Genomic DNA, 16,941 nt, shown 5'->3' on the forward strand with positions numbered 1-16,941 from the left:
TAAGTATAATTACACACACAATGTGGTAATGTAAATCCTTGGTTTAGTTGTGATCCATTAGAGCAACATACATAGGCACCTTCTGATAACAGCGACTTTGTTCCAATTCACAACTATATATATTATGCTTTATGGGGACTCCTATTCTGGCAAATAATTAATAAATCAACAACACGCCTAGTAGCAGAGACATATATAGAAACACTATATTATTAACTATATATCATGTCTCTGCTAGCTATTAAGTTGAATTATTGCTACCGAGTAGCTATTTTCATAGAAATAATGCAAAACAAAATTACATGAGTAAAGAATATTGAAATAATATATATACATATATATTAAAAAAAATGTTTAACCAGAAAAAAAGTTTTGTCCCTGTTGAGCATCGATCGCGACACCCAGTGAAATATAATTAACTCATTTAGTAAACGCCTTTGATGCAACGGTTATATTATTAGTAAGATGTTTATGTATGGTTTATGAGGCTATACTGACTCAGTCGGAACTCCTTTGGTCTCTACGTAATGAATAGGAAAGAAGTCCGCATTATCTTGCGTGGTTGAGAAAAGAGGACACGATATGCTGTGATGTCGTGTGTCCTATGAACATGCCCTGTAGGTTCTTGGCGACAGTATTTCGATCTTACTTAGACGCTTTGATGCACACCCTCGGTTTGCTGTGAGTATGAATCAGTTATTACAACGCTAACAACATGTCACTAACAACCAACTTTGGTCAAACCAAATCCCACTGTCAACGATTTCAAGTTTATTATGTAAACAATGCCTAAAAATAGCACAGTACTGTTTGTACTGTTGATGTCGGGTGTTTGCTTCATGACATGGCTTGTGGTGATGATGTCAGATCTCAGCGATAAAGCCTTAAAGGTTGAGCTAACACGTTAATTTAAGTGATGCGGTGTAGGCCCTGGACGGTAGTCAGGGAAGGTCAAAGTTGAGACTGGTTCTATGTTTGTCCAACTCATTATACCTGTGGAATGTAGGTCATGGCGTTCTAACCTTTGTTGACATAACCTGCTGTATGGGGCAGTCATGTCAGGTCATCTATTTAACTGTGTTGATAGGGTTAACGCTTATACTTCAACCCCTGGTGTGGGTGGGAGGGATTCAGAGCCTGTCTAGGGCTTTGTCAAAACCTCAACCTAGCCCGAGTTTCCTCTAGCCCTGACACCATATACATGTATGTCTGGTGTAGGGCCAGAGCACGCTACTATATATATGAAAAAGTGGAATTCTCCATCGCTGTTTGGTGTCGCTAAGATTTTGGTGCAAACACAATAAAATCTGTCGCTAAGATTTTGGTGCAAACACAATAAAATCAGACATAACATATAACACCAGCTACCTTAAGTTACAAATATGGATAGATGAGATATTTATTTACACCCATTTAGTCCCATATCTGAAGTGTTTTTTAAAATTATTCAGTCCATATAGACCCTTGCCTTATGTTGGTCAAAATTTCACACTTGACTCGAAGCCAATATTATTGCTAATTATATTTAGGCCTATATGTATAGGTCGCGTATGGCCTAATCACCATAATCAGTTTGCGACGAAAAGAAAAAAAAATACAACATTTATTTCTATATAACCGCTTATAATTTGTAAATAATGTATTCTTGTATTAAATATAAACAGGTGTTGGGAAATAATAAGCTTAGTTTTCTGTATTTAAACTATGTAAGAAGAAAAACACAATAAATGATATTTGGTCTTTTCGGTCCATTGCGTTCCGATTCGGGTGGTTAGTCGTGCACTTTCACTTACACAATGAAGGGTCAACAGTGCGAAATTTTGAGTAGCGTAAAGTGAGGGTCTATACGGACGGAATATATAACTCTGATTTAGGACTAAATGGATGTTTTGGTGTAAATAAATATCTCATTTATCCATATGCAAATGTATGTAAGGTATATAGTAGTGCGCTCTGGCCCAACACCAGACATGGTGTCAGCTAGGGCCAGAGGAAACTCGGGCTAAACCTCAACTCTGACATCAAAGGTAGAGATTTACCTCATAGGTTTTTTTGGAACTTATACCTTGTATGTTCTGACAATTCTGACACAGGTGGGAGATTCAAGGGGTTTTCTCTGAACCTGATCAACTCAATATGCTTAGGAAAGACATAGTTTTTTTCATTTGTATCGGAACCTCTGCCCAGATGCTCAAAAATGCCTTGAAAAATTTGACAATTTAACTTGTCATAAAGAAAATAAATTCAAAGTATTTTAAATTTCATAATACCAACCCAATTATTTGTTCTGACCCCAAAATTTTAAAGGAATGAAGCCCTTTAAAAGTGCCTAATCATCATATGATTCATCCTATATAACTTTATAGAGACATTAAAACAATTACATACCTAAAACTTCAATTTTTACCTGTATTTCAGGCTAGGATGGTTTGTACCAAGTAATTGGATATCATGGAAACCAACTTCAATGGCTCAGCTTGCTCAAGCAGAAAATAAACTTTTGCAGTGTAAGTATAATTTTAACGATTACAATTGTGTCTCATAGACATATGCATGTACACAGTACAGTTACAATAAGTTGTACACGTTTAGTCATTTGGCTCACTGTATAGGTGTAGCAGTATACAGTCAAAAATGCCCAATTCTGAAAAATAAGGCACATGTTTTAGATATACATGTATGTAAACATATAGTCATGTAGTAAACCCTACATATTACCTATACTATAATCTATGCAACATTTGCAATTTTAATAGTTAATACAGCTGTGAAGGATAAATATAAGTAAACTTACTTTTTTCTATGTTTTTCAGACCTGTGAAAACTGTGAATACCATATGCATGGTAAACACTTCAAAAAACCTTAAACATTGCAAAATATTATGATATTTGACCCAAAATGACACAATTCTCCACACAGTTTTTTTTCTGAAACATATTTGAAATTAGATATCTCTATCCCATAGACAGAGTTATATAATCTTGTTTTGACATATATGTTCATCATTAAGTTTTTATGCTAACTTAACTTGTCTTTGAGGTATTATTTTTTGCTGTAGGCAAAACTAAAATTCCAGTATAAACACACTTTTGGAAAATCGGGAAATTTATAATCCGGAATTTTTTTTTCTAATAAATATGAAGCCTGTTTATACTTCTTGATATAAATGAATATATACACAAATTGTAGTACACATTCATTTTTTATGCATATCATGATACAGGAGTTATTTGCTTAACAAAACAAAAATCACCTATGGCCAGGCTACCATACTGTACACGTACATTTATTCATTACATTGTCTTTGAAATAGCTCATTGGGTTATGGATTTTATATGCCAAAAGGTTTCTACAAGTATCTAGATGATATAAGTCAGCTGTGTAAAATCAGAAAGCCTGTGTTCAAAATCTGCTCAAACATTATTTTATTGAAATCCTTAACATTTATATTTTGAAAAGTTGGGAACATACCTCATGGGATGGTAGACTATTGCATACTGAAAGAGAAGCTGATATTTAGAATTAAACCTGTTGTAAGGGACACCTCTATATACAGGACACTTGTCTATAAAGGAAAGGCTCATCAGACCCACTCCTTCCAATTTACTATATAATTAACCTCTGTATGAAGGACACCTGTCTATAAAGGACACTTTTGATCTGTCCCTTTGGTGTCCTTTATAGACAGGTTTGACTGTATACCTTAATACATACCAGGGACTTTCCTGCCTATATAAATGGTACCGAATATCGGCACCGTTCCCAATTAGAAAAAACAATAAAAATTCCCAATCCGGAAAAAAAAAATCCCAATCTTGCTGCCGATTTTCTCAAATCCGGATTTTATTACTTTCGTTTTGTTTGTTATAAATCACCGAAATCTGTATCGCTTGAGCGTTTGAATAAGAAAGGAACATAGTATTGTTATTTACAAGCGTTCAAATGATGTATCCGCTAGAAACAAAATGTCTCACAACGGGAAGTATTATGTGAGGAAGGTTCCGAAAAATAAGCCAAGTTCGACGCTTATATCAGCGTTTTTTTCAAAACGACAAAAACTTGATGTTAGTGTCGATGCACCAAGTAATGACGAGACAGAGTGCAAACCGACTGACGTCGGTGATAATAACATTAACAAATTGTGTGATGAAATAAAATCCGTTACTGGCGATAGCGACGGCGCAAATATCTGCAAACAAAGTGAAACAGTTTCAGTGGAAGTAGCTGTACAGACTCCAGTCGCTATGGTTGCCTCCACGACTACCACGCCACTTCAAAAGAAAGTTCAACTCAGGGAGACACGGGCCGAGATTGATTTTAAGCCAGCTCACAGTAACATAGATCGGCGGCGATTTGACATGAACAGATATACTGTCAACTATCCTTGGCTTTACCACACCTCGGAAAAAGGATACCTTTGTAAGTTGTGTGAATTAACATATGGCAGTAACTGTTCAGATTCAAGCTCTATGAGTGTGATAAGTGTTACGTCTCCATTTATCTCCCCAGGCCTTGAGACATTGGGTACACATCCATCTCGATTATTAGATAAGCATGCAAACAGTACCCCACATCTGAAGGCATCCAAAATAAATGCAGAAGTGAAAGTGAAAATTGGTTTGAAACAAAAAATGTCTGTACTGGAACAGTTGTCAATGAAAAATGAGTCTGATCTTAAAGCTGAAAAAGAAAGGAATGCAAGTGTGTTGAAAAAACTGTTTCAATCAATATACTTTATCATCAGGAAGAAATGGGCCCAAACAAATTTTGAAGATTTTGTGAGATTTGTTGCAAGTTTAGGTGTAGAGGATATTGCCAGGCATATTGAAATCGCACCACCACAGGCTACTTACCTATCAGTTAAAACTGCCACAGAATTAATTGAATTAATAGGGGAGAACATTGAGCAAAGCCTACTGGACTCTCTACGCAAAGCCCCATTTTACAGTTTGCTAGCTGATGAGAGCACCGACGAGGCCAACAAAACACAATTATCTGTGTTTTGCCGCTGGTACCATGAAAGTCACTCCAATTTCACAGACCACTTCATGGGTTTGGTTGAAGTTCAAAAGACAGACAGTGCCACCCTGATGGATGTCCTCCACGGTTTTCTCATAGCAAAAGGGATACCCATTGAAAAATGTCGGTTTGTTGCCTTTGATGGCACCAACTCGATGAGTGGCATTCGTACTGGTAAGTATACTATTCAATAAAAAATGAACTTGTAAAAATAATAACATGAGAAAGAGAAATAAAAACAACAACATTAGATTAAGTCAAAGATGAGCACTTTTAAGATTACTGCCTATATCCTCAAACTGTCTCCATGATCAAGTTAATAATTTATTATTATTAGTTACAGTGGGATTCACTCTGTCACTATGACTGTGTTGAAATATTAATTGATTATTTAAATTATATTGTAAATATTGTTAAATAGTATACATGCTCATTTATCAATATTTTTCTACATATCTGAAACATTTCATTTCCAATTTTGTAGGTCTTCAAAGACGATTTAGGAACTATGCACCAAAGAGCCTGTACATCAACTGTCGCTGTCATCGCCTTGCCCTCTGCCTTAAACATTTGATGAAAACATTTCCTTTACTTGTTGAGGTAGATGAGGCTTTACTTGCGATATGGAAATTGTTCAAGTACTCCCCGCAAAGGTTTGCTGTGCTGCAAGATGTTCAAGTTGTATATGGCATGGACAAGTTGATGTTGATCAGGGCTGCTACAACTAGGTGGTTGTCACATGGCAAAGCATGCGTAAGGTTTATTGAGAGGTACGAGTCGGTGCTTGATGCTCTGGACCAAATATACCAACAAAAACGTGAACCAGAGGTATTTGGATTGAGATCTATTCTTGTACAGAAAAATGTTGTTGCCATGATCTGCGTGTTGAGTGATGTGTTGAAACCACTGAACCATCTCAGCCTCTACCTCCAGAAAACAGATGTTGTACTGTGCAATGTGGAAGAGAAAGTGAAAGCAACAGTAACTGACCTGGAAGTCATTAAAGAGACTTATCTTGAATTTCAAGAGAACAATCAGATTGGGGATCAGTTATATGTCAGTCGTCTTTCAGAGTTGCTTCTCATCATCAATGAAAGAACTGATCTGCAAAGGCGTCACAGAGGTCACCTTGAGAACCTTGACATCAAAGCATTTATTAAAGATGTTGCTGTTCCATTTATAGACAGTTTGATTGGAGAAATCAATGATGCTTTCTACATGCACCCTGTGTTTGATGCTTTTCGGAAGGCTCTGGATCCTAGTATGATCGAAGCCAATGCCAGTGCTGTTGATCTTCAAAACCATGGAAAGGTACTATAAATATCAAGTAGGCCTATATTCACTCCAGTTATGCTCTAGAATTAGAAAGAATTGAACTTGTTGATTTTTTAAATCTTTATTTATTGGAGACCAACACAGTCCTTGTTCAATTTAAATACAATAACTGATCCTTCAATGATAGTTTTTGATTCATTATTAATATAATCATTAACAATAAGTCAGACATTCACAGCTGTTTTGACAAGTATTAAAATGTTAATCATAATTAAACGCAGTTACCTCGACTCATCCTAGACATTTTCTGTTTATTGACTTAAGTTTTTTTTACCTTAGGAGGCATTGACTGTACTTTGTGGACACTATGGGGAACCTGGAGAGGACATTTTCCAAGGTCATGTGACAAGATGTGAGAGGGATCTTGATCCAGATGCAACTGAAGCTGAATACTGTGCCTTCAAGCATCAAATCAAAATCATGAAAAGGTCAGTACTAATCGAATAGGAAAGTTAAAAAAATAAAAAAGATTAATAATTAAGTATAATCAACATCATTTCATTACAATAACTCTTCATATGATAATAAATTTCCTGAACTACCAAAGACTTTACTGCTGAGTTTGATTAATAAAGACTATGAACCTGATCTTCACTAAAGGTTTATTAATCTGAAATAAAGTAGTTCTGTATTTGCTACATCACTTCAAAAATATTTTGTATAGGCTAATATAAAATTAATTTAATTAAATCATTTGTTCATTGACATGATCCATAATCATACATGTATTGCACATTGCAGAATTTTTGCAAAAATCATGAAATAATTTTTTTACAGAATGAAAGCCAGAAATCCACAGCCTTCCAATAGTAATGAGGGTGACCAGGTTAACAATCTGCTGTCAATGTTTTTAAAAGTCTCTGGGGATCCTGTACTCCAAGAATCTTTTCCAATGATGTGCAAGCTTCTGTACCTGGTGAACATTATTCCAGCATCAACGGCCTCAGTGGAGAGGAGCTTTAGCCAAATGGCTTTGCTAAAAACCCCAATGCGCAGCAGATTGAGTTGCAAGTCAATTAATGCAATAATGCGCATTAACATAGAGGGAGCCAGTACCCTGACGGAATATGAATTAGAACAACTTGTTCAAAACTTCAAACTTGCAAAAGATCGGCACTTGTCCCTGTAAAGTACATTGTACAAGTGTAATATCAGTGATTAAAACATCAAAACAGTATTAATTGGTGTTAAAGTTGTTTATTTTGTAATACAGAAAGTTTTACAAATTTTCCCAATTACCCCCTTTTACGACGTAATTTTCCCAATTTGATGATTTTTGGCGATTCCCAAAATACCCAGGAAAGTCCCTGCATACCTAATAATAGCTTCTAAGATTTCCATTTCACCAATGTATACAGATGTTTATTTCTATCAGGTTACATATATATATATGAAACCATTTTTACAGGTGTGAAGCATGCTATTAACAGGAGGTTTGTCATACTACCACGGACCCAGCACAGGATCTGGACAATTTCCGTGAACGAAGACGCAGGGAGGACAGGCAAGACTCCTGTCACACCCATTGTCCTTGTGCATGGTTTTGGCGGAGGAATAGGACTCTGGGCTCAAAACTTGAACTCTTTAGCAAAGAATGCACCCGTATATGCATTTGATGTGCTGGGGTTTGGTCAAAGTGCCAGGCCGAGCTTCAGCAAAAATGCAGCCATGGCAGAAATGCAATTTGTGGATTCAGTAGAGGAATGGCGAAAAGAAATGAAATTGGATAACTTCATATTATTAGGACATAGTTTTGGCGGTTATATAGCTTCTTCCTTTGCCATCAAATATCCAGAAAGTGTTAAACATTTGGTGCTTGTTGACCCCTGGGGTTTTCCTGAACAACCTCCTGAACATCAGAGAAGGAAACTGCCTTTCTGGATAAAACTTTCTGTAGCAGTTATGTCTCCATTTAATCCACTGGCTGCCATACGTGTAGCTGGTCCTATGGGTGAGTCCTAGATGTACATCATACATGTAGCTGGTCCTATGGGTGAGTCCTTGATGTACATTATACATGTAACTGGTCCTATGGGTGAGTCCTTGATGTACATCATACATGTAGCTGGTCCTATGGGTAAGTCCTTGATGCATACATGTAGCTGGTCCTATGGGTAAGTCCTTGATGTACATCATACATGTAACTGGTCCTATGGGTAAATCCTTGATGTACATCATACATGTAGCTGGTCCTATGGGTAAGTCCTTGATGCATACATGTAGCTGGGCCTATGGGTAAGTCCTAGATGTACATCATACCATACATGTAGCTGGTCCTATGGGTAAGTCCTTGATGTACATCATACATGTAACTGGTCCTATGGGTAAGTCCTTGATGTACATCATACATGTAGCTGGTCCTATGGGTAAGTCCTTGATGTACATCATACATGTAACTAGTCCTATGAGTAAGTCCTTGATGTACATCATACATGTAGCTGGGCCTATGGGTAAGTCCTAGATGTACATCATACCATACATGTAGCTGGTCCTATGGGTAAGTCCTTGATGTACATCATACATGTAACTGGTCCTATGGGTAAGTCCTTGATGTACATCATACATGTAGCTGGGCCTATGGGTAAGTCCTAGATGTACATCATACCATACATGTAGCTGGGCCTATGTGTGAGTCCTTGATGTACATCATACATGTAACTGGTCCTATGGGTAAGTCCTAGATGTACATCATACCATACATGTAGCTGGTCCTATGTGTGAGTCCTTGATGTACATCATACATGTAACTGGTCCTATGGGTAAGTCCTTGATGTACATCATACATGAAGCTGGGCCTATGGGTAAGTCCTAGATGTACATCATACCATACATGTAGCTGGTCCTATGGGTAAGTCCTAGATGTACATCGTACATGTAGCTGGTCCTATGGGTAAGTCCTAGATGTACATCGTACATGTAGCTGGTCCTATGGGTAAGTCCTTGATGTACATCATACATGTAGCTGGTCCTATGGGTAAGTCCTTGATGTACATCATACCATACATGTAGCTGGGCCTATGTGCGAGTCCTTGATGTACATCATACATGAAGCTGGGCATATGGGTAAGTCCTAGATGTACATCATATGTGTAGATATGCTGATGGGTAAGTCCTAGATGTATGTCATAGTAATTTTGTTTAGGGCTCTCTGAAGACCCCCTTTGTGTAAGTTTTTGACAAATAAAATTAAAGAGGCTTACCCGCAGACGGACCGGTAAACGGCACATCTCCGATCACTAAATAAACTTCAGTACACGTTTCTATGTGACAAAATTAGAGGCTTTCCGACTTTATTTCTTGAAAACAATTACAGAATATGTATTTAAAAGACGTTTTAAAACTCAACCTGAGAGGGAAATGTATGGAATATAACGGCAAATCTTCTTTGTAAATCGCCGCTGCCTTTGAAGTTATCACTGTGCGGCACTGTGCACGTGCTTGTTTCTTTGATGTGTCAATCAAATTAGACTCCACTTTATAGCGGGGACTTATTGCGGGTTGCGATTAAATAAATAATATTAAAAAATGAGGTTTTAATATCACTTTTCAGCGTTTTATAAGGAAAATAAAATGAAAAACTCAACAATTCCAACAATCTGTCATGTGTAAAAAATCTTTTTCTATTAGCCAATTTTTCTGATCTCTCTGCGGGCAAGCCTCTTTAAGCTTTAATAGATGCATGCTTTATGCTGCATTTATGAATTCAAATAGTCCAGGATAATTTCTTTCATGGTTTCAAGCTTAAGCTAGTTAGTTTCTTGGTAAAAATTGTATAGGGTTACCTATATGAACAAATATTGTTTTCATATTTCAACCATTTGTCACTGTTTTCACAAACCAAACATTTCGCTCTCCATTTGTACATTATTCAAAGATTTTTGACTAATTGCTTTGATTATATATTTGATGATAGCAGACAGTATCGTAATTATATTCAATACAAAGCTAACCTTAACAAGTAATGATATGTATTGGTATTCTCTTTCAGGTAAAAGTCTTGTTCGGAACTTTCGACCCGATTTAAAATTGAGGTTTTCTGAGGAGGATGAAGATGACACGATATTTGATTATATTTACCATTGTAATGCACAAACACCCAGGTAAGTCACCAACTTTGATCATATCTCTAGTGCTTAATGTGTGATTGACAACTTCTATATTGACCAATCTACCAATTAAAAATATAGATGAGAATTAGCGTATTACTAGCTGTCAAATAAACAGTAGTAAATGCCAAATTAGGCAACTAATTAAAGCAACATTAGAGGTTAATTGGCAGAATAAATGCATAGGATAAAAGGTCTGCACTTTCTCTCATTATATAAGTATTGTGATATAGCCTAAACTAATTTGTATACATATATGTATATGACCATATAGTAGTATTCTGATTATCTCCCTTTGTGGAAATTTTTATTTTTACAAAGGAAAATTTATTTGAAGTAAAAGTGGTGGATTAATAATGAATTCCCTGTAGAAAGAATTTCTTGCATATTTTAATATGTGCTATAATTAATGCCTTTGGGGAAAATTAAATAATTATTTATTTGATGATGGCTTTAATAACATGAAGACTGTAACTAACATTGATTATATGTACTAAGTGGGGAGACAGCCTTCAAAACGATGACACAGGGAATTGGCTGGGCAAAGCGACCTATGATACACAGAGTGACAGATATCTCGAATGATATTCCCATCACGATGATCTACGGAGCCAAGTCGTGGATGGACAGCAACACTGGAAACCTTGTGAAGTACCTACGGAACACAAGCTATGTAGATGTACAGGTAAGCATATCAGATCTGAGGTAAGACATTTCATAACAAATCCTTCTTATATAAATGGTAGTATTGAGATTTTCTCAGGCAAATTATAATGCAAGTGGCTGTAGACTCTAGTAATGGTCCCGTGATATTCTTGTATTTTGTACTAATAGTTTTACCTTAATTATTACCTCACCTGCCCAAAGGGCAAGTGAGCTTATGCCACTGTGGCGTCCGTTGTCCGTCCGTCCGTCAACAATTGACTTCTTCTTCATAACCACTGATCAGAATTTGAACAAATTTAGTCAGAAGCATCCCTATGGGTAGGGGAATCAAAATTGTACAAATGATGGGGCTGACCCCCTGGGGGCCTCTGGGGTGGGGCCAAATGGGGTGAATTTGGCTATGTTGATATAAACAACTTCTTCTCTGAAACCAAGCAATGGATATGGCTCATATTTGTCTGGAAGCATCACTATTGGGTGGGGATTAAAATGGTACAAATAATGTACAAATAATGTGGGGGGGTGGGGGGGCAAAAAATGTTAATTTGTCTATTGATATAAAAGACTTCTGGAACCAAGAAGTTGACATTGGTCATTTTTGCCAGGTAGCATCACTATGAAATAGGAATTCAAAATTGTACAAATAGTTTGGCTTACCCCCAGGGGCCTGAGGTCTTTCCCCACCCCTAAAGACTTTGTTACTTTGTTATATCTTTGAAACCATCGAGATCCCCACCCCATAACCATATATAGCATTCTTGGTCATCAAGAAATAAACAAAACAATGATGGAAAAGTAGGCCTTGGGGTCTTTCCTCACCCCTAGAGACCCGTTTTTTTGTAAATTTGGCTCCATCCGTCCGTCCGTCCGTCCGTCTTTCCGGCCGTCCGTGTGTCCGATTCTTTCCCGGGCTATAACTAAATAACCGTTCAACGCAGCTCCTTGAAACTTTCTGTATATATTAGACTAGTGCCCTTGTTGTGCCTTTTGCTATTGGGGACCTTCCATTTTCGATATTTTTTTCTGTCACCATGGAAACTTAATCAAAAATACCAAATTACTGTTTCCGGGCTATAACTCGATAACCATTCAACGCAGCTCCTTGAAACTTTCTGTATGTATCAGACTAGTGCCCTAGTTGTGCCTTTTGCTATTGTGGACCTTCCATTTTCGGTATTTTTTCTGTCACCATGGAAACTTGGTCAAAAATATCAAATTACTGTTTCCTTTTGTTTCCGGGCTATAACTCAAAAACCGTTTGTCGCAGCTCCTTGAAAATTTCTGTATATATCAGACTAGTGCCCTAGTTGTGCCTTTTGCTTTTGAGGACCTTCCATTTTCGGTATTTTTTCTGTCACCATGGAAACTTAATCAAAAATACCAAATTACTGTTTCCTTAATAACTTTTAATTTGAGCTTGATATATACATGTATTTGGGTTTTCATAACAATTGCGGGGCGCGGGGGTGATGCCAAGCTTTGCGGCTACTTGTTTTAATTTGTTATATGTTTAAAACCATTGAGATCCCCACCCCATAACCGTATATAGCATTGCTAGGCATCAAGAGATAAACAATATCCTGTCATAAAAATAAGCCCTGGGGTCTTTCCTCACTCCTAAAGACTGTGCAATACAATGTTATATGAAGAATGGTATTATTACAGGTGGTGAAGGGGGCAGGCCACCATGTTTATGCCGACCAGCCAGCACCGTTCAACACTCTTGTAGCACAGATCTGCGATATGGTAGACAGAGGTATCTTACCTGTAAAATCCAACAGTCCAAAGTACAAACCAAGACGTACTACAAGTGAAAGTTCTCCAGACGTAGACATAGTCAAGCCAGATACAATACCTAGTTCACTATAGGTACATTGCACTATATTGCTATGCGTATATCTTCCTTCATTTAGCAATACCTGATCTTAAATCTGCTCATTTCCTTAATTATACACCAAGAAGAAAGATAATGCAGAATCCTCAACTGGATGAAACATTCAAAGTGATTTTTTTTCCTGGAATATTTCAGTAGTATAATCCAACACAAGTTAAAACCTGTATCATAATTTCAACTTCATATAGAATATTCATGAACAAATTTCCATACCAGTGGTGCCTGGCTTTCTGTTAAATCCCTTTTGATGTGATGTCGACGATGTTCTAGATGCAACTAAAATTCAAGAGGCATTTTATGTTTACAAGAATTACTTGTGTCAGTATCTATACATCATTGACATGGTCACCAAGTTATGAGTTCCAGGGGCGTCTGAATATAGTTTAAAAGGAGTGTGTTCATGCAGTCTGACCAGTCTGATATCAGGGGCTAGCAGATTTAATATGAAGGCTACAAAAATATACAATGTCCAGGTGATGATAATCCTGATCCGTCACCTTCACTAGCCCTGCAGACCTGTGATCTCTGATCTATATCGGTACTTTGATATACAAAAATGTATATGTATATACCAGGTAATACTTATACTAAATGTAATTTAAATGGGCAATGTTTGTTCAAATGCAACAGCTAAATTTTGTATGATGATGGTTGTTGTATACTGGAATCAGGACAGGTGTAGAGTTATGGCCCTTTATTTCCTATAAATGTGTATGCTGCAAGCACATAATATAAAAATTGCCACATTTTCACATGAATAATGTCTTGAGATGGCAGTGCATCTCATTCTTGTAAAACTTGATTTGAATCCCAGTTATTGTCCGTTGTTTGTGGGTTTTTTTTACACCTGTCCAATGGTTGTCCATGAATGCCCAAACTAGTTTCAATGTTGATCTTTCAGAGTACTACTTTGTTAATCTGTATTTTAGATTGTCCATCCACTTTTGAACTGTTTTTCTACAAAGATATGTGTTTCTGTTTGTAATTAAAGAGTACAGTATGTGGTGTTTGGATAACACACTCTAACTTCTGGTTTCTTACCTGAAGAATTAATACCATTGATCAATGCATATGCACACAATTTTAATTCTTACTACTGTCAAAGTTGCACATAAACATGTATTGTATGCAGGAAGTTTTCGAAATTCAAGGGCCCCTTTCTCAATTTAGAGATCTTGACACCCTTGGAAATCAAACAATTCGAAGTTATTGGTATGCCTGCCATTCCATTCATTTAAAACAGAAAAAAAAAACAATTTCTTGACTGATGACATTCATTAAGAAAACAATTTTACTTTAATGGTAGCCTCTGATTCTTTGACTTTTATCAGCTTCTGTTACAGTCTCCATATATACTTTTAATACAAACTTGATCATTTATAACTTTTATCACTTATACAGTGCCTACATTTTACCATGGCAGATAACAAGGGTGCAGAGATGATATATGGGAAACAGAACCCTTGGATTTATTAGAAACCGATGAATATGTGTATTAAACCAAGTAACTTTACAAATCATACAATCTGGAAAACTACAAATACCATAGGAACAGGTGCGATTTCCCAACCCACAGTCCAAGTCCCTATGGGTCATACTTGCCAATTAACCCTCGCTTTGAAGGGAGACACTCAATTTTTGATCCAAAGTTAAAACATATAATTTTGTATCAGAAATACTCTTGTTGTTACTAGTTTTTTTAAATCTTACCAAGTCATAGAAAGAGCAGCTTCAAATTTTGAAAGCATCAACTTTTCAAAAGGATGCCTGTTCTTTTCTGAAATTTTGAACACCTGGGATTTCCCAAATGGATGTCCTTGAATATATATAGCACTGTATTAGATGAAACTCAGGGTACTGCACTAATAAGTTGACAATGCTATGCCATATCTGTGAAATGATTATGTAATATAATTTATTCACAATATTAAAACATGTTTTAAAACTAAGTGTTGATTTTCTTATTTCATCAGAATGATACATAATTAATGTCTGGACAGTGGACAATGAATACAAATTGTTTGGATGACACTAAGAAATACCAATTGGTCCTGCTGGATTTTTCTTCAAAAATATTTGCACTTGAAATAGCTCTGCAATATATACGGTATATGTAATTTATGATCTGTTGTTAACATTGACATTTTTTTTTCAAATTAAGCTATTGAAATTGCAATCCAGTCCGAAAATCAAAGGTTTCAGTTTTACATTCATATAATTTAAACAGGCTTGTTACAATTAGATAACAAAACACAGCACAACTTTTAAAATGTATAATTTAATTATAACAAATCTATCTATAAATTAATAATACAATTTAAAAAGTAAAGTTGAACAAAAGGATGACTATCACAATGTACAATAATTTAATTAATATGTAATCTTGTCTAGAAAATGTCCTGATAGTATTGATAATATCATAATCATATTTAACAAAATGAACAATTATATACTAATAAATACATGTAACAAGAAGAGCATTTCTACATCTACGATCAGAGAAGGATGATGTTTGTTCCTATCAACTTATAAATCATTATATTGACCATTAAATAGGATCAGATCACTGGCCAAGGCCTGCATATTGGTTTTGAAAAGAGGCATTTCACATAAAAACAAGATTGTAAAATGTATCAAATGAAATAAAACATCTTGTTCTGGCACAATTTATGAATTTGAATTTTCTTTTATTTCTGTAACGGATGTAAAATGGTCTTTTTTGATAATGCTAGAGCTAGATGAGTTTATTGTTGGATGGAAAAGTTACACATGTTAGCACAAAGATAGGTGGTATATAGCTTGGAACAAAATATACAAAACAAACATGAGATGAAAGCGAACAATGAGGTCAAGATGTAAAGTATACTGATACTTTAATGGAATACATGTGTATGTAAATCGAGTCCTAACCATATAGAAACATCCAGTGCATTTTTAGAATTTTAGAGGTTCTAAACTGAATTAAGAAACATATAGTTTATGCCAATAGAACCCAAACTTGAGACCAATCAACTACTTTTGACTAATATTGCAACTAAACTTAATAAAAATAAGAGGCTCATGGGCCTTAACGGTCACCTGAGTTTTGAAATATTTCTGCAAATTTGACTATTTTTGACCCCTGCCCACCAGTCCCTGGGGGCCAATAACTACATGCCAGCAAACTGCCTTCCAAAAGTGCTAATTTCAATAGAAATGACACAAATGATAGTCAAAAATGTGATTTCCTTATATAAACAACAGAAAAGGGTACCTCCTCCAAAGGGGCAAATATGAGACCCAAGGGCCACAAAAGTTTTATTAAGGCACCTTCAGACCCTTCCATCTATCAAAAGTAATTGATTCTATCTTATATGGGTCTTGAGATGAAGATTTCTGAATTTTCAGCTAATTTGACCCGTTTTTGGCCCCGCCCATCAGCCCCTTGGGGTCAGTCAGGGCCAACATGTGCATACTAACAAACTGTCATCCCATGCTGATAATATTAACCAAGTTAGAATGAATTCCAATAGAAATGAAACAAATGATAGTCAAAAATGTGATTTCCTATATGAACTATAGTAAAGTTGGCCCCCTCCCCAGGGGCAAACATGAGATCCCAGGGTCATGAAACTCACAATTTTGGTAAAGCACCTTAAGACCTTTCTATCTATGAAGAGTATTTGATTCTACCACATCTGGAAGTTGAGCAGAAGATTTTTGAAATTTTAGTCAATTTGACCCTTTTTGGCCCCACCCATCAGCCCCTGGGGGTCGGTCAAGGCCAACATGTCCATACCATTAAACTGTCATCCCATGCTGATAATATAAACTAAGTTAGAATGAATTCCAAGGGAAATGAAACAAATGATAATCAAAAATGTGATTTTCCTATATAAACTATAGTAAAGTTTACCCCCTCCCCAGGGGCAAACGCGAGA

The 16,941-nt window shown here is 36.2% G+C and overlaps 2 protein-coding genes across 2 annotated transcripts; both read left to right on the forward strand.

Annotated features, from left to right (window-relative positions):
- The first annotated feature begins 541 nt into the window (after positions 1–541).
- On the forward strand, positions 542–14,970 carry LOC117337479 ((Lyso)-N-acylphosphatidylethanolamine lipase-like). The gene is made up of 6 exons (XM_033898477.1): positions 542–681; positions 2,419–2,507; positions 7,764–8,306; positions 10,344–10,455; positions 10,960–11,146; positions 12,793–14,970. The coding sequence occupies exons 1-6, from the start codon at positions 605–607 to the stop codon at positions 12,994–12,996; spliced, it is 1,212 nt and encodes a 403-aa protein (XP_033754368.1). The 5' UTR covers positions 542–604; the 3' UTR covers positions 12,997–14,970.
- LOC117337478 lies at positions 3,722–7,536 on the forward strand. Its single transcript, XM_033898476.1, has 4 exons — positions 3,722–5,194; positions 5,505–6,331; positions 6,635–6,783; positions 7,133–7,536. The coding sequence occupies exons 1-4, from the start codon at positions 3,967–3,969 to the stop codon at positions 7,482–7,484; spliced, it is 2,556 nt and encodes an 851-aa protein (XP_033754367.1). The 5' UTR covers positions 3,722–3,966; the 3' UTR covers positions 7,485–7,536.
- Positions 14,971–16,941: the final 1,971 nt, after the last annotated feature.

Source organism: Pecten maximus, chromosome 11 (assembly GCF_902652985.1).
Source record: "Pecten maximus chromosome 11, xPecMax1.1, whole genome shotgun sequence".
Taxonomy (NCBI): domain Eukaryota; kingdom Metazoa; phylum Mollusca; class Bivalvia; order Pectinida; family Pectinidae; genus Pecten; species Pecten maximus.

What these genes read in the sequence shown, in the direction of transcription:
- LOC117337478 (XM_033898476.1), top strand. Translation starts at nt 3,967, where the DNA reads ATGTCTCACAACGGGAAGTATTATGTGAGGAAGGTTCCGAAAAATAAG. An exon ending in ATCTTCAAAACCATGGAAAG is followed by an intron (nt 6,332 to 6,634) that starts GTACTATAAATA and finishes TTTTTACCTTAG; the next exon opens with GAGGCATTGACTGTACTTTG. An exon ending in CAAATCAAAATCATGAAAAG is followed by an intron (nt 6,784 to 7,132) that starts GTCAGTACTAAT and finishes ATTTTTTTACAG; the next exon opens with AATGAAAGCCAGAAATCCAC.
- LOC117337479 (XM_033898477.1), top strand. Translation starts at nt 605, where the DNA reads ATGAACATGCCCTGTAGGTTCTTGGCGACAGTATTTCGATCTTACTTA. An exon ending in AGAAAATAAACTTTTGCAGT is followed by an intron (nt 2,508 to 7,763) that starts GTAAGTATAATT and finishes CCATTTTTACAG; the next exon opens with GTGTGAAGCATGCTATTAAC. An exon ending in ACGTGTAGCTGGTCCTATGG is followed by an intron (nt 8,307 to 10,343) that starts GTGAGTCCTAGA and finishes ATTCTCTTTCAG; the next exon opens with GTAAAAGTCTTGTTCGGAAC.